Genomic DNA, 21149 nt, shown 5'->3' on the forward strand with positions numbered 1-21149 from the left:
ATGTGTGATAGAAAAAGGAAATGGGCTAGAAGCCCCAGAGGGAGGACAGGATGAGACCTCAGGCAGATTCTCCCACCACAGGAGTCCTGGCACCAGCGAGGCCAAGCTGTGCCTGACCCTGGCAGCCACCTGCACCAGGATTCCAGAGCCCAGGCAATTCCGAGCCTCGCGTGTCAGAGACAACGCAGCCAGCCAGGGTTTAGCAAGCCTACAAGCTCCCTACCTTTCTCTGCCTCTGCCACCATGGCACTGTCAGGCTCCCCAGGGTGTCCCTGGCAGGGCGGGGCAGCCACCACCCCTGGCACAAGCCTCCCTTTTCAAGGAGACTGAGGGATGAATGCCATCCATCATCACCAGAGCCCCTGTGCTGAGCACACATGTTACATCCGGTGCCAGGATGGGTGGGAGCTGGCCCTGAATACCAAGTGGCTTCTGCTGTCCAGAGCCCCCTCTCAGCCTCACCTCCTTCCCACATCCCTCCCAGACGCTCCCAAGGCTCTGCCTCCCTGAGAGGGAGCTGCCCACCTGCTTTAGGCAAACACCCCACCTGGGATACTCCCATGATGCCCCTGTTGTCTACGGCCTGTGCTGTGCCCCTTTCCAGAATGCAGAATGAAGCAACCAGGACCAGTGTGTTATAAAAGGTTGGTTTAATGTCCCAGTGCTCTGATGAGAAGAAACTCCAGCCAGGTAGAGCAAGGATCAGGATGGCCCTGCCTCAACCACAAGTTCCAGTCTCCATGCCCACAGCAGCCATGACCAGTAACTGGCTAGCCCCAGGGCAGGAAGAGCCTCAGGGGTCTGACCCCCACAGCACACCCTCCTGGCAGAACTCTGCATGGTAAGAGGACAGCAGAAGCCCAACCCTCACCACGATTTGAGGCTCCTGAGGTCACTGATAACCATGGAAGATATCATCTGTCACTGGGGTCCCATGGCCAGGATTTCATGGTAGAAGCGAGAAAAGCCCAATCCTGCCTGCCGCTTAATCCTGACAGTGCCAGGCAGCGAACCCAGCTGGCTGGGAGCCTGAGTGGCTGATAACTCACACTTCTGACTCCAGACTGGAGATCCGCCTCCAGGTGCAGGGTCCCGGGAAGCCTTGCGTCCCACAGGCTACCCTGCTGACCTCGTCCAGTCCCCCACTGTCCCTGTAGCCTGTGCCCAGGCCCAGAGTTCTGCCCCTGTGCCCCAGAGGCCCCCAGGCCCCAGAGAGCCAGGAGCCGTGGCTGGCACAGGGTGGAAGGTGAGGACAGACAGCCCCCCAGCAAAACGGCAGGTGGGCGTGGGCGTGCAGGCAGACATGCTGTCTGTGCTGCCAGGCGGGGGCCCCTGCCTGCTCGCCCTCCTGGCAGGCTTCCCGGTAAGTCGGCAGGCACATCGACTGCGCCTGCGCCAAGCGCCTGCAGGCCGAGTGGCCGTCGGGGCGGGCGCAGGTGGGGCAGGTGCACCCAGCGGGCAGCGAGCTGGGCCGAGCGAAGGCCTCGGCCAGGGAGCTGGGCAGGGAAGCGTGGCGCGGGCGCGAGCCCCGGGCCCAAGCTGCATGCAGCAGGGCCTCCCGCCGGGCCAGCTGCTCCAGCCCGAGCAGCGGCAGGTCCTCCGGCTCCGGGGGCTCGGGGAAGAGGGGGAGGAAGGGGCGGCCGGATCGGTCGGCTCGAGGAAAGGAGCTGTAGTGACAGCAGCGCGCGGGCGACAGGGGCCGCTCTGGGAGCGGCCGTCGCTCGGAGGTCGAGAGGTGCCTCCCGCAGTGCCCGGCCCGCACTGGCCACCGCGCCTCCCAGGCTGGGCGGCGCGACACTCGGGAGACGTCGGGCAGGGGCGGCCCCGGCGTGGGGGGACGGCCCGGGGGCTGCGGAGCCCTGCGCACAAGCGTCGCGCGACCCCCGCCTGGCGGTCCCCAGCCCCTGGGGCTCGGCTCTGGGGGCGAGCCGGGGGTGGGCAGGCATGGGCTGGGGCCAGACCGCGGGGTCGGGCAGGGGGGCGGTGGGGGTGCACGGCGGCCGCCACCCCAGTTCTCGATGGTGCGAGTGGCGCGGTCCAGGGAGCTGCTCACGCCCGCCGTGGTCACCATGTCGCGGGCCGCCTGCAGCATCTTGAGCACGCTGGCCTGGGCCGAGCTGGCCGTGAGGTCCGGGCTGGGCTGCCGCGGTGGGCTGGCCAGGCTCTGCACCCCGCTGAAACAGCTGTAGATGCCCTGGGCAGTAGGGAGACGACAGGCTGTGAGCAGCGCCCTCTGCTCAGGGACCCGCCACGATTGTCCCCACCTGGTCCCAAGGCATCATCAGCCTTCTCTAAGTCTCAGAAAGCAGCTAACTGGGAAGCATCTCCCATGTGCCAGACTTACCACTGAATGTGGTAAAGCCTTCATTCAGAGCATTTGCCTTATTCGGCATCAGAGAAGTCACACTGTGCTTTGCAGATGAATGAGTGGTCTGAGCGCCCAGGGTGACTCATTCTCCTAATCACTCTAGTTAGCACCTGGCACATGAAGGTTCCAACCTGGGCACACCTGTGGGGGGAGGGCTCTGCCCCTCTTCAACCCTGCCACCCTGGTGAGCCATGCCACTTCTCAGGACTTTGGCCTTTTTTTTTTTTTTTTTGACACAGGGTCTCACTCTGCTGCCCAGGCGGGAGTGCAGTGGTGCCATATCAGCTCACTGCAACCTCTGCCTCCTGGGCTCAAGCGATCCTCCCAACTCAGCCTCCTGAGTAGCTGGGACTGCAGGCGCGCACCACCACGCCCAGCTCATTCTTTTATTTTCTGTAGAGATGGGGTTTTGCCATATTGCCCAGGCTGGTCTCGAACTTCTGGACTCAAGGGATCCACTGGCCTAAGCCTCTCAAAGTGTTGAGATTACAGGCATGAGCCACGAGCCTGGCCAGAATCTTGGTTTTACCTCTGGAAATGGGCCATGGCCAGCCTGGACTTATCTGGGTAGGTGCCCTTAAAGCTTTGGCTTGTGTGGGGAGGGATGGGCACCCACCCTGCTGAAAGCCAGCAGGAAGTCCAGCTGGGATGTGTTGGGCACTGAGTGGCGCAGCTTCCAGTAGACCAGGTGCTCCCAGGCGAAGACTAGCAGGGCCAGCCCCATGGCCACCAGCAGCATGTAGAAGACACCTGCCATGTTGTCGATGTCCAGCTTGCTGCTCATCACCTCATTCTTCTCATTCTGGCAGATCCCCGAGAGCCACACTGTCTCCAGTTTCTGTGTCTCTCCTGGAGTTGAGTGGGGATACACATCTGGCTCAGGAAACTCCCCTATAAGCAACCCCCTCACAAAGCTCACCACAAGCCTGGAGTAAGAATGGATCTGGGGCCAGGGCGCCACCCACTTCTTCCTCAAGTGGACCACATGGGGATCTAGCCTGGCCGGGGCAGGGTGGTGGGGCGGGGAGTGGAGGGTCAGTGAGCAAGGAAATAGGAAAGCAGGGTGCAGACTGGAGTGGGCAATGCTGGCCTTTGGGTCCTCCTCCTGTGCACCCCCAGTAAAGGCTTGTTGATTGGGTAAATATTAACATTCATTCATTCACTTATCTTCATATACTTATTAACCGTCTACATGCCACTCATGGAGCTGGGCACACAGAGACAAAAGGCCTAGACTCCTAAGAGACACGCATTGTGATCGCTATTATTATTATTATTATCATAATCATTATTATTGAGACAGTCATGCTCTGTCATCCAGGCTGGAGTGCAGTGGTGTGATCATGGCTCACTGCAGCCTGGATCTCCTAGGTTCGAGCGATCCTTCCACCTCAGCCCCCTGAGTAGCTGGGACTACAGGCACACCTCCACGCCTGGCTAATTTTTGTATCTTTTGTAGAGAGAGGGTATCCCCATGTTGTCCAGGCTGATCCCGATCTCCTAGACTTAAGCAGTCCCTCACACCTTGGCCTCCCAAAGTGCTGGGATTACAGGTATGGGCCACCTCACCTGGCCACTGTCATTATTATATGGTTTGAAAAATCAGATTTGTTTTTTTTTTTGTTTGTTTTTTGAGACAGGGTCTCACTCTGTCACCCAGGCTGGAGTATAGTGACACAATCATGGCTCACTGCAGCCTCAAACTGCTGGACTGAAGGGATCCTCCTGCCTCAGCCTCCCAAATAGCTGGGATTATAGGTGTGTGCCTAATTTTTTAAAAATTTTATTTATAGAGACAGGATCTTGCTGTGTTGCCCAGGCTGGTCTCAAACTCTTGACTTCAAGTGATCCTCCCACCTCAGCCTCCCAAAGTGCTGGGGTTATAGCCATGAGCCACCACACCCAGTCTAGACCATGTCTTATCTAACAAGAGTGGAACTCCTCTAAACACAAAGCTCTCTCTGGGTTTGGGGGCAGGCTGGGCTGGACCACTCACACATGTGGGACTAAGCAGATCCGTAATCTCAAGATGGCCATGGAGATACTATACCGAGCAAAGGAGGTGCTCATCTGGGAGAGATCATGGGAGGGATCTTAGGGAAGAAGAAAGGAGTTCAGCCACTCCACCTATCCACACCCCCACCATGAGGCCTGAGCCACTTCCTGTCTTCCTGCCTTTGAGGGAGTCTCTAGGCCAGTTCACGCTCCCTCCCTGCACACCTATCCTTTCCTCAAGTCTCTCTCCAGTTGCTCCTATACCTGCCCCCCTCAACTGCCCCAACCTTTCACTCCCCAGAGACCTCTCCCTGCCCACAGGCCTTGGGAACTTGAGTGGTGGTGGAAATGCTGACAGCCTTGGGCTCCACAGCCCACCCTGGGCATCCCAGCAGTGGCAGTACCCACCGTCCCCCAGGAACTGCAAGAGCGCCAGGTCTATGGCCCGCTTCCAGTGGGAGTCCTTCTGCATGGCGATGCCGTAGCCAGTGGTGGCAAAGACCTTGCCAGACCCAATGGTGACCAGCTTGCAGCCCTCATCCTTGCCTGCCATGTAGTTGAGGACAGCAGCATCATAGATGAAGGCATCCAGCTTCCTGGGGACAGGCTGAGCCTCAGAGCTAGGGACCATATGGGAGGGGAGGGGACACCGAAACTGGGGCGTGACGGGTCTAAACCACATGAGCTTGTTGGGCACCCCCGGGAGGGACCAATGGGCAGAGCCTTGTCTGGTTGTCTTGGGTCCTGGATGCAGTGAGGACCCCTCCCACCCTCCTCTGCAGAGTGACCAGGGGACTGTCTGTTCCCAGAAGACACCACCCTTTCTGCCCACCTCCTCCATGCTCCTAAGGCTCAGAGGATGTCCCAGCTACCACCTCAGGCCGAGGCTGAACTTCGGTCAGCACCACAGCTGTGTTCTGAGACACATGGTGGCCTTCCATTTTTGCCTCAAGCTCCACTCTGCCCCAAGACCTCCTCCCTCCAACCCTAGGAGTCCTGCAGGGCAGCTCAGTCCCACTGTCCCTACATTGAGAGCTAAGGCTGGTCACTGGGGAGACACGTGGATGGAGACAGCGGGTGCAGGGCTGGGGACCCACCCCATCTTGAGGCTGGTGAGCGCGTCCTCCACCGAGCGCTGGTTGAACTTGACCATGTGGGTGTGCATGTCACGGTAGTTACTGCGGATGTTCCGCTCTGTGCTGCCGTTGGGCACCGTGCCAAAGCGGAAAGGTGGATACTGATCTTGAGGCCGCTGAAACTGCAGGTGGAGGGCAGCAGCCAGTCACAACCCTTCCTCCAGCCTTCTAGGCACCAAAGCCCCAAACCCACCCCAGAGCCCAGCCCCACAGTGTGGACTTGCATAGTCAGAGCAGAAGGTCTTAAAGGCTGTCCAGGCCACTCCTGTGTTTTCCAAATGGAGATTCTGAGGCCCAAGACAGGGAGAGACTTACCCAAGGCCTCTCAGTCAGTGACCCTGAGCCATCTCTTGCCCCAGCCCCAGCCCCTCCTCAGCAGGCCCTGAAGCTTCTTCCTGCCCCAGCCTCCAGCTCAAATTCTCCAGACTCTGACTGTCCTGGGTCTGCCCACTCACGGCCTGTCCCCACCCTCAGTGTCCCCCACCCCCACCAGCTGTGGCCCCACAACCTTCTTGTCACTGAGGCCCGACACAGTGTCGATGTATTGCTCCTGGATCATGAAGGCGGCCAGGTTGGCCGTGTAGCTGGCGAGGAAGATGACAGCAAAGAAGGCCCAGACCAGAACCATGATCTTGCTGGTGGTGCCCCGCGGGTTCTCGATCGGCACCGAGTTGTTGAAGACCAGCGCCCACAGCAGCCACACGGACTTGCCGATGGTGAAAGATGGGCCCCCTGACTCTGGGGGCAAGAGGGAGATGCTGGGGCTCCTCCTGCCCACCATGAAAGGGCTCAGGGCTCAGCCTGGCCTTGGGGGGGACCCGTCCCTGGCCATTCCCTCACCAGGTCAAGTGAGCTCACCCATGTGTGCGTGTGTATGTGTGTGTGTTTGTGTGTGTGTGATCTGACTGGCCCCCAGCATGTGTCATCCAAAGGCAAGGGACCTCCCAAAGGTATTCTCTGGAGGACCCGTTGCCCCTGAGCCCAACCCTCAGGGTGCCCAGGCCTGCCCCTCCTGCCAGGTCCAGGTGAGGCTTACTCTTGCCTCTAGTGAGGTTCTGGTTGTAGCTGACGGGGCTGAAGTACTCGAACATGAAGACGGTGATGGCCACCACGGTGAGGCACATGACAAACATCATCACCCATACCGCAGGGCTATATGGCTCTGGGGACAGAAGGAGGCAGTTCAGAGGCCTCGGCATGTTCCCTGTCCCTGCCCCCAGCCCAGAAGCACTGGGTGGAGACAGGTGGGGTCCACGTGGTCAAAGTAGGGGCCCACTAGCTCTGCGGACCCAGCCAAGGGGGCCCCTGACTCAGAGCAGCAGAGCCCCAGGAGAGGCCCCCAAAAGAGGTCAGGATCTCCAGCATCCTTGGTCTCCCCCGCCCCCCCACTTCCCTGGGACAGGTACAAGTCACCCACCCCAAGAAACGTTCTTTTGACTTCACAACCCCTGCCTGGCCCCAAGTGGATGATCTGGTGGTTCCACCTAGAATCAGGGCCCCTGAGGCCAAGTCTTACTCCTCATCCTACCAACATGGAAACCTGTGCCCAGGGAACTGGAGAGACCCACCCCAGGCCTCGGACAAGACTATTTCTATCTCCTAGAGTAAGAAATCACTACTGCTGGCTGGGCTTGGTGGCTCTCACCTGTAATCTCAGCACTTGGGGAGGACGAGGTTGGCAGATCACCTGAGATCAGGAGTTCAAGACCAGCCTGGCCAGCATGGTGAAACCCCGTCTCTACTAAAAATACAAAAATTAGCCAGGCATGGTGACACATGCCTGTAGTCCCAGCTACTCAGGAGGCTGAGGCAGGAGAATCACTTGAACCCGGGAGGCGTCAGTTGCAGTGAGCTGAGATTGCACCACTGCACTCCAGCCTGGGCAACAGAGCGAGACTCAGTCTCAAAAAAAAAAAGAAAGAAAAGAAATCACTATTGTTGGCCAGGTGCAGTGGCTCACACCTGTAATCCCAGCATTTTGGGAGGCTGAGGCATGTGGACTGCTTGAGTCCAGGAGTTTGGAGACCAGCCTGGGCAACATAGTGAAAACCTGTCTCTACACAAAATACAAAAATTAGCCAGGTGTGGCGGCATGCACCTGTGGTCCCAGCTACTCAAGAGGCTGAGGTGGGAGGATCACTTGAGCCCAGGAGTTCCAGGCTGTAGTAAGCCGAGATGGCACCACTGCACTCCAGCCTGGGTAACAGAGGAAGACCCCATCTTAAAAAAAAAAAAAAAGAAGGAAGAGAGGGAAGGAGAGAGGGAGGGAGGGAGGAAGGGAAATCCCTCCTGCCATGAGCCCTTGCTACGCTATGAAGTGGGTTTTTTTCTCTCTCTTCCGTGGCTGAGGAGCCTGCTCAGAGAGGTTCTGTGGCTTGCCCAAGGCCACACTGTAGGACGGGGCAGAGCCGGGGTTTTCACTCCTGTCTGGCCAGCCTCAGCTCTTCCCCTGCCTCTTGCCTGTGCTCACAGCTCTCTGCCACCTCACACTGCATGTCCCACGTGACCTCTGACTGGGCACTGTGGGAAGGCAAGGACTATGGCTGTAGCCCCAGCACCCAGCATGGGACCTGGCTGCCCAACCAGTGCCGGACTCCTCACCCTGGAAGCAGCACACCTCTTCCCACACTACACTCACTCCTCAACTCCCCACGGGCCTCCCCGAGTTGTTCCACGGTCCTGGCCCATGGCCCATCCTGAGGCCAGCCTGCCTGCCAAGTTTTCCTGTCACTCACCGTGGCAGCATGACCCATCCCACACCCCCAACCCCACCCTCGCCTGGCAGCCATACCTAGAACCGAACACCGACATCACTTCTCCCGTCTCCTTTCCACTCACCTCCAGCCAGCCTCCAAGACCCAAGGCTGCTGTGCTTGGCCTCTGAGAGCCCACCCAACTCCCCATCTCCACCCAAGTTGTACACACCCTCCTTGTGGGCCCCTCTGGCCCCGAAGCCATCTCTGCCCACCCTGGGCCTCACCCAGGAAGGCCGAGGGGGAGACGGTGCCATTGCTGCGAGCCACCATCACACTGATGCCCGTCTCCACGAAGGGCACAGAGAAGTCTACGATCTCGGAGCGCTCCTCATTGATGGTGAGGGAGCCGATGGCCATGTCTGCCCGCTTGTAGTACACCTGGGGGCCGGACACCACGGAGGTTTGGAAAAAGGGCTCCCGAGGGGTAGACACACTTCACAGGCACCTCCAGGCACCCCTTCTAACACCCACCGGCTGAATCAGTCGTTCCCTCTGGGGCCCTCAGAGCTCAGCTTTCAGTACTGACCATCCCAGGAGTCATCACTGGTGATAGCCCATGCCCCCCTCTAGAGGGCATCTGAGAGCCGCATGGGGCCTGGGCAGCAGGCAGACAGGCAGGGCAGGTGAGGAGGGAGTGGGGTGGGGCCTACCTCCCCAATCATGCCGTTCCATACGCCGCGCACCCGCTTGCCATGCTTGCCGTTGGTCACAAGGTACAGGTCGTAGGAGAATTTGACCACCCTGGCCAGCTTCTTGAGGATGTCGATGCAGAATCCCTTACAACAGAGCTTGGTGTAGGGGGCGACGTCCCCGCTGCTGCAGTCATGCCACCATGAGACCACCGGGAGTTAGAGCACGTCGTGGCCCAGCCCCTCCCCAGCCGCTCCTCCCAGCCTGGCACGTGGACCCCTGCCCCACACCCAAGCATGAGACATACACGACACCTGACCATCACACAGCAGCACCCAGCTCACACCAGCCTCCCAGGGCACTCCGCAGACCTGAAGGTGTGGTTGCTCTGCCTGCGGCAGGGCACGGTGTTAGGAACGCAGCCTCCTGTGCCAGGGTCGGGGCTCTCCACGATGACAAAGGGCCTCTCTTCCAGTGTGGCCACCGTCAGGTGCCGACTGTCCACCACGGGCTGCAGAGAGGCACTGTAGCGAGGCCACACGGGGTACTTCATGTATAGGACGCCATGCTCCCAGCGCCCCACCTGTGGAGGGTGACAGTCTCAGCCTGGGGCCTCCAGCCCTACAGCCCCCACCCTCTAGGTGGAGCCTGCCAGGGCCAAGAATCCCCCTCTCTCACCTGGGGATGCTGGGGCAGGTCAAAGTAGGGCTGTTCCTAGCAGCCTCCCCTAGCCTCGGGTCCCTGTGTTCTCCAATCCAGCTCCACACTGACCCACAGCATCTTCCTAAAGCCCACACCTGACCCTGTCTCACTCACTGTACTGGTCCCCCCTGACTTTGACAGAAAGTCCTTAGCTGAGCACTCAAGGCCCTTCATGCTCAGGTCCAGTGTCCCCCCATCACTCCTACCTCCTCAGTCTGCACAGCCCCAAACACACCCCTGCATCATTTAAAAATGCCCCAAACCCTTCTGCCTCTCTGTCTTCCAGGCTAACACCTCTTCCTGGTGAGCTCCTACTCAAACCTCCACAGCCCAGCTCAAATATCCCATCTTCTGTGGCCTCTTCCTCAGTTTCTTCCTTTGAAGGCAGAACTAATTCCTGTTCCTCATCTCCAATCCCACAATCTTTTGCACACGTCTACTCAAGCACTAATCTCTCCATATTGTTTACAAGCCTGTCTGGCCAGCATGGTCATGGGTTACTCCTGCAGGGGCAGGACCAGGAGATAGGAGCGCTTGAAATGTTCTATAGTGGAGGGAAGCTGGGGTATATGGGAGCCCAGAGCAGGGCACCTCACCCACCCCGGGGCACCTGGAGGCTTCCCAATGGAGGAGATGTTTGTTTCAGCTGAGACCTGGAAGATGAGGGGTTGGATAAGGGACAGAGGGACTCTCTACTCAGCTGTGGGCACAAGAGGAGGTGGGGACAAAATGAGAGGACACTGAGGGCCCCTGGGCTCACCCCCTTCTCACCATCTCCCAGAGGCGGTGCCGGTTGAGGGCGATCACCACCATGGTGGGCTGGACCAGGTACCCACCAGGGCTGAAGGAGAAGTCTCGGCCCTCCCAGGTGACATTCAGTAGGTGCCTGCCAGAGGGGAGAAATGCCTGCAGCCCTGCCAAGGACCAGGCACCCCCTGCCTCTGCCTCACTACCGCCACCGACAGCAGGTGGCCTTGATTGTGTTTATTGTTCAAAGTGCTTCCCTATATTGGCCCCACGATCCTTGCCACACCCTGACACCTGCTGTTTTTTCAGATGAAGACACTAAGGCCCAGACAGGTGGGGTAATGTGGCCCCAGGCACGCAGCTAGTGGGAGGTGTAGCTGGCCAGCCCAAGCTCACTGCCACCCAGGTCCCCTGAAGTGCTCCCCACCTCCCTAACCCTATGCCCCGGGCAGGCGCCCACCTGTAGAAGGCCTCCCGGGCAGGGCTGACGGGCCCAGGGTGAGCGCGGCAGTCCCCGGCCGGGGCTGGCAGGGTTCCGTGCTGGCGCCGGTAGCCGTGGGCGCCCAGGGCCAGAATGGCCACGCCGTCGCGGACCTTCTGGCGCAGGCTGAGGCGCCAGCTCTCGGTGACGACACTGATGAGGCCCACGGGAAAGGTGGCAGGGGGCGCATCGGTGCTGCCCAGCGCCAGGTTGGGCACCAGCCACACGTGGCCGGGCCCCACCAGGCCGGCCTGCGCCGCCTCGGCGAAGAGCACCTCGGCCTCTTCGCTCGAGCAGTAGGCCACGAACACGGGCGCGTCGAGCTGGCGCAGCAGGCGCTGGGTGCGCGCGCGCGGCCCTCCCGGGCCCAGCTCTAGCGTGACCACGTCCAGCAGACGCCAGCTCAGGTGGCTGGCGTCGGCGACAGCGCGCACGCCCTCCAGGAAGAGCGCGTGGCCCGGGTGCAGGCTGGTGATGACCGCGAAGGCGCTCCAGTCGTACTCTTCCAGCACCTTGAACAGCACCTGCAGCTGCTGCTCCAGGGACACGCCCAGCTGCAGGAAGGCGGAGCCCGGCTCCTGGGGGCGGGGCGGGGCCTGAGCCGGGGCGGGGCGGGGCGGGCTGAGCCCCGCCTCGCGCCCCTTCCCCGACCTCGGCCCCGCCATCCGCTCCCAGGCGCCCTTGCGCCGGTGGATGCTCCGCATTCCTGGAGTCCCCTGGCCTGCGCCTCCCGCCCCAACGTGGTTCCCCGCTGCCCATTAGCATGGTTATGCCCGGCCCCCAGCCCACCACGCTGGCCCGCAGACCCGCAGCATCAGCACCACCGGGGAGTTTGTCAGAAATGCAGATTCTCAGGTCGCACCCCACACCGACTGGATCGGAGTCGCTGGGTATGGCGCCTGGCATCTGTATTCTAACAAGCCCTTCAGTGGATCCTTGAGCCCGATAGACTGAGAAGCGCTGCCCCAGACCAACTGAATCTGAGTTCCAGAGGTGCAAAGCCAGGTGTCTGTATTTCCTAAGTGCACGATGAGGGTTGAGAGCCAGTGTCCTGAGATCTTACGCCGGGGCCCCAAGAGAACTGGGAAGCACCATCCTGGTCGGAGCCCTGAGGGTGGGAAAGCTCCTCTCCACCCCCTGCCACCACAAAAGCCCAAGGCACTGCCGGCTGGCACCGGGGCCAGCGCAGTCCCCTCCTAACTGGTCTCACTGCTGCCACTGTCCCAGTCTTTTAAAAAAGCAAATAAGGGAAAATTCAGAGGCCAAGCAATGCAGTTTCTTCAACAAACAAATTGCAAGGAAAAAAGAGGGAGAGACAGAGGAGGGGCCCAGAGGTTGAGAGAAACTTAGAAGCCACACCAACCAACCGGCAGGTGTGGACCTGATTTGGCTCTTGATTCGAGCAAACAGGCTGCAAAATAAACATTTATGACAGTTATGAGACAATGGGGAAATTTGAACATTGTCTGGATATTTGAAGGAATTTTTATTATTTTTTAGACGTGATGATGTATGGTGGTTTTACTTTCTTAATCCCTTATCTGCCAGGGATGCATACTGAAATATTTATGGATGGAATAAGAGGATGCCTGGGCTTCGCTTCAAATTAACACAGAAGAAGGGAAAGGGGGTGGTGGTGAGGCTGGGGTGGATGACCAGAGCGAATGGGGGATATATAAGCCTTCCTTATACTTTTTAATGTATACTCAAAATTCTTCATATAAAAATTAACAAAACAAAGGCAAATCAGATCAGTCTCTTGCCTCGACTCTCCTCTGCTCTTCTCTGAGTGGCTAGATTACCAGGGGCAGATCTAGGAAGCTCACAGGGCTAAGGCGGGCACGGACCATGGCCACCGTCACAGCCCACTTGCCCTGCCCTGGCTGCCCACTTGCTTAGGGAAAAACCCAAATGTCTTCCCAGGTGGCCAGGCCCCCACCTCCTTCTCCAGGCTTTCCTCCAAAGCCCTGAGCTCCTTCCCTGCCTTGGGAACTTCATCCCACCTGCTCCTCTGCCTGGGCCTCTCCCCCTCCCCACTGACTCGCCCTTAGGCCCTCAGCCTAGACATCATTTCTCCAGAGACCTTCCCTGGCCAACACCCTATGCATGAGCCATGCGTGAGCTGCCTCACAGCATCCTGTGTTTTTCCTTCAGAATGCTTGTCCCAGTTGTAACTGCGGATGGGTGTGTGTTTGGAACGTTCTCCCCCAGTCCTGCAAGGGCAGGGCCGTTTCTGCCCCCCCAGGGCTCCAGGGTTCCCTGGAGTGCTCACCCCACAGGTGAACTACCACTGCCCGAAGGGCGTGGCGCCATCTCCATGCCCGGCCGGCCCTCTGGGTCTTCACCTTGACCTAGGAAGCTGAGGGCAGCAGACAGGAGGAGGGCTGGGGCCTGAGCCCCGCAGCCGGAGGTGGGCCTGCACCCTGCCTACCCCTCATCCAGACACAATGTGAGGGCAGCCCAGAATGTCTCTCCTCTAGAACACAGGCTGTCATTCCCATAGCCATCTCCCCATCACCCACGTCATGCCCTCAGCCCCCACCTCCCTGCCGGTCCCGTCTAATTCCAGCTTCCCAGAACCTAAGCACCTCCCGCCCCAGCCTGGCTCCAGGCCTGAGGCACGAGGGGACATGAGTTTGGACATGCACCTTGGGGGAGAGGACCACAGCGGAGCCTCCGCTGATGCTGAGGATGGGCACATGGGTCTGGGAGGAGATGAAGTCAAGGATCTGGGCCACCGCCTCAGTGCCTACGTTGTCCTCAAAGACAATGCCGTGGACGCGGGCAGCACCCAGGAGGCCGCAGATCTGGGTGAGGAGGCTGCTGGGGTTGGTGTTGTTGACCCCCACTGTGAGCGGCTGGATCTCCAGGGGCAGGTCCAGGAAGCTCTGGGGGGTGAGGCGGGCACGGACCTGGGCCTGGGGCGGCCCCGAGCTGCCAAACACCACGGCCACCGTCATGCCCTGCTCGCCCTGCCCCAGCCCCGGCCCCGCCCAGGCACCGAAGAGCGAGGTGAGCAACAGGGCCGGCCCCAGGGCCCCACCCATGTCCACTGGAGGGTCCTGCGGAGAGACCAGGACAAGCACAGGTAGGGAAACAGAGGTTTGGAGAGAGGTAGATGGACAGACAGGAGGGACAGAGGGGCACACATACAGAAGATGAAAGAGAAGAAGGGAAAACCTCCCTCCCCGAATAGAGGCGGAGAGAGAGGGAGACAGACAGACACAGACAAAGAGAAAGAGACAGAGGTTAGTTGAGCATCCCAAGGTCATCCCAGAAGAGCAAGGGCCAGGGAAGAAGAGGAGCCACGACCGGGACCCAGCCCTCCAGTCTACCGATGAACTGCACACTTGGCTGGAAAGGCAAGGCCTTCCGAAACTCAGCCACCGGGCTCTGCCCTAGGAAGTTATACTGAAAATGCTAGTCTGGGGTTCAAGTGCATGGATTTGAGTCAGACAGATCTGAGTTCATGTCCCAGTTCTGCCACTAACTGGCTGTGTGATCTTAGGGAAGTCACTTAGCCTCTCTGAGCCATGTTTTTTTGCCTGAATACACAGCAGTGTGGGGACTTAGATGAGCTAACAGGCTATTTGCTGGGATTAGTGACCTTATCCTGCAGGTGACAGGCCCCCAGCCAGGTGAAGGAAGACAGCTCTTGCATCACCCTCAACCCCCCGCCCCGCCGCCAGTCCTCTCTGTAGTCTAAACAGGATCTTCCATCTGTCGCTCACCAGGGCCTGTGCTACTGGTCAGTGTGCCCTGCTTGCCATGTGGCCAGCCCCAAGGGCCCTCCTCTGCATGGCTCTGCCTGGCACAGAGCCCCCTCCTCCTGAGCACTGGACGTCACTACAGCCCTTCCTTCCGTGGCCTCAGCTAGTAGCAGCTCTTACGCAGCAGGGTGCAACAGCGCTGACTTGTTCAGAGCTCAGGGTTACCCGAAACCCCAAGCTGGTGAGCTGGGGTTTGGTCTCGTTTCACATGAGCTGGTGGGCTGGCCTCTCAGGCCATCATTGGCGTGCAGGATCTTTTTAACCTGATCCAGGGGCCTGACATGTATCCTTGCTAAATGTCATTATTTTGGATTGGGACCAAGAGCCACAGCAGTGAGGGTAACGCAAAGCCTCCGTGGAGTGGTGCCCGCGGATGTCGCTCTCCCTCCCAGCTGGCCATCGGCCACAGCACTGCCACCTCTTCCATCTTCATCACATCCCCAACAAAACTTCTGAGCAGGGAAGACCTAAAGGGTGGACAGGATGAGCCTGCCACTCTAGCCCTCCCGCGTCCCCCAGGATCTGCACATTTCTGCTACAGAAATGCTCACGAAAATCAAGAAGTTGCCAGAAACCACACCTCGGAAAGGCAGATGCCCTTCAGGGCTGGGGCCCGAGACAATGGCTGGGCAGGCTCCAGCTTTCTCACAGGGCCTTCCTTTTGCCTGCCACCAAATTTCTCTCTCTTTTTTTTTAATCCAAAGCCTAATGTCTTACAGACATACGGGCCTTCTTGGGTCTCTAGTTCTCTCTAAGGAATCCAGAGAGCGGGGAAGTGCAAGAGGTTACTGGGAACATTCAGGAAAGTTCCTCTTCTCCCCAGGGTGGCACTGAAAGGATCCCTCCAGGGGAACCCACTAGACTGACTTTAGTGCAGAAACATAAATTGGCCCATGTGTGCTGAGCCCCTTCCCTGCAGTAGGCACTGGATGGTGGAATGTCCCTATGGGTGAGACATGGTCCCTCCCCTCCAGGAACTTAGAGTCAAATCTGCAGAATGAGCATGCTGCTGTTAGCACCTCCAACCTCATTTTTTTCTAGATGTATTTCTCTTTCCACCCTTCCCTCTCTACTTCCCTCAAACTTCCCAGCCTCCCCCTCAAGACCTTCTCTTAGCTAAGGATCTAGAGCTCATTCACGGGAAGGTATAAGGGACTGATAATAGCTGAAAGGGTTCTCATTCCCAAGAGAGAGGTAGTTGAGCCTTAAGCTAAAGTGCCAGGTGGTAGAATTTCAGGCTAAGAAGACAGGAGTTTTGGCAAGGAAGGGAATATTGTTCTCATGTTGGTGCCCTTGAAGTCTTTCCATGTGTATGGTTCCCTAGTACAGTGACACAGAAGTGACAGAATTGACAGCCCAGAGACATGTTTGAGTCTGGCATGGGATCAATCATTGCCATGCCATGCCTCAGCTACCACCACCAATCAGGGATGTCAAATCTCGACCACAAAGGACACTGACATGCTTGTCGCTCCCCTTGTAAGGCCTCTGTCTGCCCACCTCTGCCCACACCTCCAGGTCCTAGAGGTTCCTTGCCCTCTGGGGAGCCCCAAACCTCCTACCACCACTGCCTCCCAGTAATAAGCTCTAGATCTGCGGTGCCCAGTATAGGAGCCACCAGTCATACACAACTATTGGGTACCGGAAACATCTCTCACCCAAACGGATGTTGCTACCAGTATAAAATTTCATCCCACACTGCACACTGAAGACAATAGGGAAAAATAAGGTAACAATCTCATAAACATTTGTATCTTTTTTTTTTCTTTTTTCTTTTTTTGAGACGGAGTCTCGCTCTGTCACCCAGGCTGGAGTGCAGTGGCCGGATCTCAGCTCACTGCAAGCTCCATCTCCCGGGTTCACGCCATTCTCCTGCCTCAGCCTTCGGAGTAGCTGGGACTACAGGCACCCGCCACCTCGCCTGGCTAGTTTTTTGTATTTTTTTTAGTAGAGACGGGGTTTCACCGTGTTAGCCAGGATGGTCTCGATCTCCTGACCTCGTGATCCACCCGTCTCGGCCTCCCAAAGTGCTGGGATTACAGGCTTGAGCCACCGCGCCCGGCCAACATTTGTATCTTAATTACATGTTGAAATAATAACATTTGGGGTATGTTTAGTCAAGGAAAATATACTATTAAAATTAATGTCATCTGTTTCTTTCTATTTGTTTTAATGTGGTTACTAGAAAATTTTAAATTGCACTTGTGGCTCCCATTTTATTTATTTATTTATTTTACTTCTCTGGACAGTGTTACCCTGGATGAAGGGCCCAGGCTCCTCAACTGCAAAGGGGCAGAATAAGCAGTCTGCCATGAGCATCTCCAACCTCCTTCTTCTAAATGTATCTCTCTTTCCACCAATAGCCTGCCCTCCCTACTCCCCTCAAGCTTCCAGCCTCCCCAGTCAAGACCTTTTCTTAACCAAGGACCTAGAGCTCATTCACCTGCAGGAATAAGGGTCTGATAACAGCTGAAAGTGTTCTCGTTCCCACTCTGTCCAATAGGAAGGCATTCTCCTGGGCTGGGGACACCAGAGACTCTCTCCAAAGGGAAGGTGTCCTCCCGGGCTGGGGGGTGGGGGAGTTGAGGCAGGTTGTACCTCTAACCAAGGGGCCTAAAATGGGGGAGGGATCCCAGAATACCTCCAGAGAGAGGGGCCAAAACTAGGTAAGTCCCTGGGCTCCAAATAGCAAGGGGCAGACTCAAGGAGCTTCTGACGTCTGTCTTATTATCCTGTCTAACCCAGCCGCCCGACAGAGGTAGGAGGGACAAACCCCGCTCTGCCCCACCACAATCTCCTCCCTGGCCTCCCCCTCCCCACCTCCCATCTACCCACCCCCACCAGCCCCACTGCACTGCTGAATCCTCCCTCCAGCCACTGCTCCCTCCTCACACAGGACAGCTACTCCCTGGTGCCCACAAATGAAGTCCGGACAGCTTAGTCCCACAGATAGAGCCCTCTGCACCCTGACCACAACCAACCATCCTCCCATCCCTGGAGCCCACAGCTCTGCCAGTCTGCTGGCCATAGAGCCCCACTCTGCCCTCCTCTCCAGGCCTTGTTCCAGCATCCCCCAGGCTGGATCATCCTCATCCCAACAGAAGTCCACTCTCCTTCAGGGCCCAGCTGAAATCCCTCTCCCACAGGCACCTGCCTTGGTGCTTCAGGCTCCAGGCGCAGGGTCTGCCCAGGCTGGGGCAGCTGCCCTTCTTCCCCTTGCCCTGGCTTCCCCTCCTGGGTGGGGAGCTCTGTGCAGTCCTCCCCTCCACCCCTCCATTCTGTCCTGCGGCAGCTGTGTGTGCGCACTCATGAACACCCTGCCCCACACGGGACTGCGAGCTCCTTGAGGGCAGACACATTGTCTCAGAGACCTCTGCCCACCCACCCACTCAAGGTCTCACCCCTTCCACAAACAGCCCTTAAACTCATGTTTGACAAACACAGAGATCCCCAAAGAGCCCCACAGAGGATGGCAGTGGTCAATCCTTCAGGACACAGCAGCATCTGGAAGGGTCGGAGCACCTTCCCAGGCTGGGGGCCTTCTTCCTGGGTCCCCACAGCTCAGCCAGATCCCCTGGCACAGACCTGCACGCACATGCACACTCCCGCACTCACACCGGCTCACATCGGAGATACCGATGGCTCCCCCTCTCCCAGGCTAGGAAGCTTGGTCGCTGGAGTCCTCCCCACCCACCAGCAGAACCCCGGACCCCCTGCCCTTCCGGTGAGCCGCCCTGCCTTTGCCGTCGGGTTTCCCTCCCTCCGTTTTGCCCAGCCAAAACCCGAACCCAGGCGCCAGGGGAGAGGACCGCCGTTCTAGTATGCCCCACTGCTGGGGGCACGGAGTTCTCGCTCCTCCAAGGCTACGGCCCCCAGTCTCCGCTGACCAAGCCCGGACTTCCCCCGGCCCCCGGGACGCCCCGCCCCCTCCCCTCCGCAGGAATCTCTTACACTCGGGCTGTGAAGTTCGGGGTATTTTTAGGCTGGCGATAAATAATTCATAGGGAACGTGGCATCAGGCTCCCCCCGCGGGAGTGGGGGGCGCGAGCAGCGAGAGCCACCGTCACCCGCGGCTCAAGGACACTCGCGATGCGGCGGCGGCGGCGGCGGCGGCTCCGGGCGGGGACCCGCGCCACGCCTCCTGGCGGCGGAGCTGGGCACCACGCACCCGGCGCCCCCCGCCCCACGCTGTCCCCCGCCGGCGTCCGCGACTCTTGCGCCCCCACCCCTACTCCCCCAAGCTGGGTCGTGATCCTGAGCCCCGCAGTGGGGGGACCAAGCCAGTCTGGCAGGCGGCCCTGGTACCAGCCCAGGCCTGCCCGGGGGCCCTGGGCGAGCCCAAGTGTCCCGGACCTGCCTACCTGCCCCTTGCACGCTCTTATTCTTCGGGAGTTTAGAAACAGGCTCCAAGTCACTAGCCCCGCCAAGACCTGGACGAGCTCCGAGATACAGCCAGCGGATTGGTACCCTCCCCAAATAAGTTTCTTTCCTCGATTTTCCTGTGGCCTGGGGTCAGGGACTGAACTAAGATGACGCCACCATCCGAGGGCTGGGGGACCGAGCCAGAAGTCCCCTTGGACTACCAGGGCTGGGAAACCGAGTGGACGAATAGGGTGGGCATCGGGGCCTGGTGGGAATTCCTGTCTTGCTCACCCAGTAGCTCCTTGCAGGGTCGCGGGACGCACCTGGAGGTTCAGGTTGCCTGGTGTCTTTGCTCCGTGTGTCCCCGCCTTGCCTGCCTAGGCAGGAAACAGGAGGCTTGGGGCTTCCCCTCCCCGCCGTCGGGGATCCTGGGCGAAGCCCCCAGAGACTGGCGCAGGCGGCTGGTGCGCAGCCAGGGCCCAGCGCCAGGTCACGCTCGCCCAGCGCCCTCTCTGCCTACCCTTCCCTTCGCGCTCTGGAAGCCTGGGAGCCGGACACGGGCTAGCATCTGCAAGATGCCGCTACTCTGGAAGCCCACTCCGATTCTCCCAGGTCGCAGGAGGGAGAGACCTAGGTTGGGGCAGAGGAGATGGGGCAGAGCTGGAGGGGAAGAATCGGGACTCGCGGCGGGGGAAGGGGTCTGGGCGCCGAGGCAACTGTGCAGCAGGTGCCCAGCAGACCTGGGGAAACAGGGGCACTGGGCTGGGGAGCCGCACAGCCCCCTTTCGCCTTCTCGATTCCTTTCCAACCCCTCGCTCTGGTCGATCCCAGCCCCGGCCCCAGCTCCCTGCCCTGTTCCCCGCCCTCCGCCCGGGTGGCTTCCAGCAGCAACAGTTGGGGTCCGCGGCAGCCCAGACTCCCCCGCTCCCGCGGTGCCGCCGCGCCAGGCGAAGGAGGAGGGGGGCTCGGCGACCCCGGGGACGAACGTCTTGGGCGCTTCACCCGCATCCTTTTCGCACGTCCGCCGCGCGCCTGTCTCCTCGGCCTCTTCTTCACCTCCTCTCCGGCCGCCCGGGTCCAAACCCAAGGCCGGGTTCTCGAGGGTCCGGGTCCTCCAGCCGCCCCCTCCTTGCGCCCCAAGAGTCCTGCGCGGGCCCGACTCCCCCCGGGTGTCCCGCCTCTGTTTCCGCCGTCCTTGCTCGCGCGCCGCGGGAACCCAGCCCCAAGTTGGCGGCGAAGTTGGCGCCCCCCGCCCGCCACTCACCGAGAGAAAGGGGCGCTGCGCCCGCGCCGGCCGCCTCCCTCGCGGTGTCTGTCCCAGAGCCTCGGCCCCGGAGCGCTGGCGCGCTCAGTCTCAGCTCCGCGGGCGCCGGAGCCAGGGCGCGGCGGGGCGGGGGAGGCTGGCGCGGCCTGGCCGGCTGGCCCCAACCGGCCCCCGCGCCCCGCGACCCTCCCGAGGCTCGCACGGCTCCGTCTCGGGCTGGTCTGCGTGCCGAGCCTCCTGCTCCCAGGGCTCGCAGCCGACTGTGCGGGAGCTTTCACCGCCGCCCGCGAGGGCCCGCCCCGCCGGGGCCCGCCACCTCCGCCCCGGCTCAGCCAGTCGCCCCTCGATGCCCCTCCCGCCGCAGGCCCGGGTCCCTCTCCCCTCTCCGGGACCGCGTCCCCAGACCCGACACTCGGGGCAAGTGCGCCTCGGAGGAAACACTAGCCTGCCTGGAACCTAGGTTTGAGCCCGCAGCTCACGAGTGTGTGACCTTGGGCTAATTTCGAGGACCCCTCAGTTTATAAAGCGAGGCAGCATCTTGGGGGTTGCCATAAAAGGGAGTGACCACTCTCCGGACACTGCAAACCCCTAGGGAGATTGAAGCACTATTTTTAAAGTCCAGTGGGTCTGACTGGAAACAGAGGCAGGAAGGCTTTGGGAGCCAAAGAATGGGCCCCGGGCTAGACTCGCCTGGGGCACCCAGAGGTACAGGAGACAAGCTGCTGCTCAGTCCCCCTGCTCCCATTTCTTCTCTTCTGTTTTGATTGTACTGAGGGCTCACCAGGGAGGGGGGTCCCGGTGCCGGGCAGCCCTAGTGTGGGCAGAAGACAGGGAACCCGCGGCCACAGCAGGGCCGAGCCGAGAAAGGAAAGGTGTCTATGCCAGGCCTGGCTGCCGAGCCCCATCAAGCCCCCGAAAGGCCCCAGAGCAGGGAGCCG

General features: G+C 59.8%; 1 protein-coding gene across 5 annotated transcripts; it reads right to left on the reverse strand.

The window, feature by feature from the left end:
• Positions 1–637: 637 nt before the first annotated feature.
• Positions 638–20483, reverse strand: GRIN2C (glutamate ionotropic receptor NMDA type subunit 2C). 5 transcript variants are annotated; one of them, XM_033182066.1, is made up of 14 exons: positions 20212–20483; positions 19239–19324; positions 13464–13877; positions 10795–11393; positions 10359–10473; positions 9257–9468; positions 8906–9071; positions 8480–8633; positions 6536–6661; positions 6008–6237; positions 5461–5621; positions 4772–4959; positions 2985–3217; positions 638–2194 (listed from the first exon to the last, which is right to left on the reverse strand). In XM_033182066.1, the coding sequence occupies exons 3-14, from the start codon at positions 13860–13862 to the stop codon at positions 1046–1048; spliced, it is 3732 nt and encodes a 1243-aa protein (XP_033037957.1). In that variant the 5' UTR covers positions 13863–13877; positions 19239–19324; positions 20212–20483; the 3' UTR covers positions 638–1045. The 5 variants fall into 5 exon arrangements, with proteins under 5 accessions (XP_033037957.1, XP_033037955.1, XP_033037956.1 ...); XM_033182064.1 differs by lacking the exon at positions 19239–19324 and having other exon boundaries at positions 20212–20318; XM_033182065.1 differs by lacking the exon at positions 20212–20483 and having other exon boundaries at positions 19271–19353.
• Positions 20484–21149: the final 666 nt, after the last annotated feature.

The sequence above is a fragment of the Trachypithecus francoisi genome, unplaced genomic scaffold (assembly GCF_009764315.1).
Source record: "Trachypithecus francoisi isolate TF-2019V2 unplaced genomic scaffold, Tfra_2.0 Lachesis_group20, whole genome shotgun sequence".
Classification (NCBI taxonomy): Eukaryota; Metazoa; Chordata; class Mammalia; order Primates; family Cercopithecidae; genus Trachypithecus; species Trachypithecus francoisi.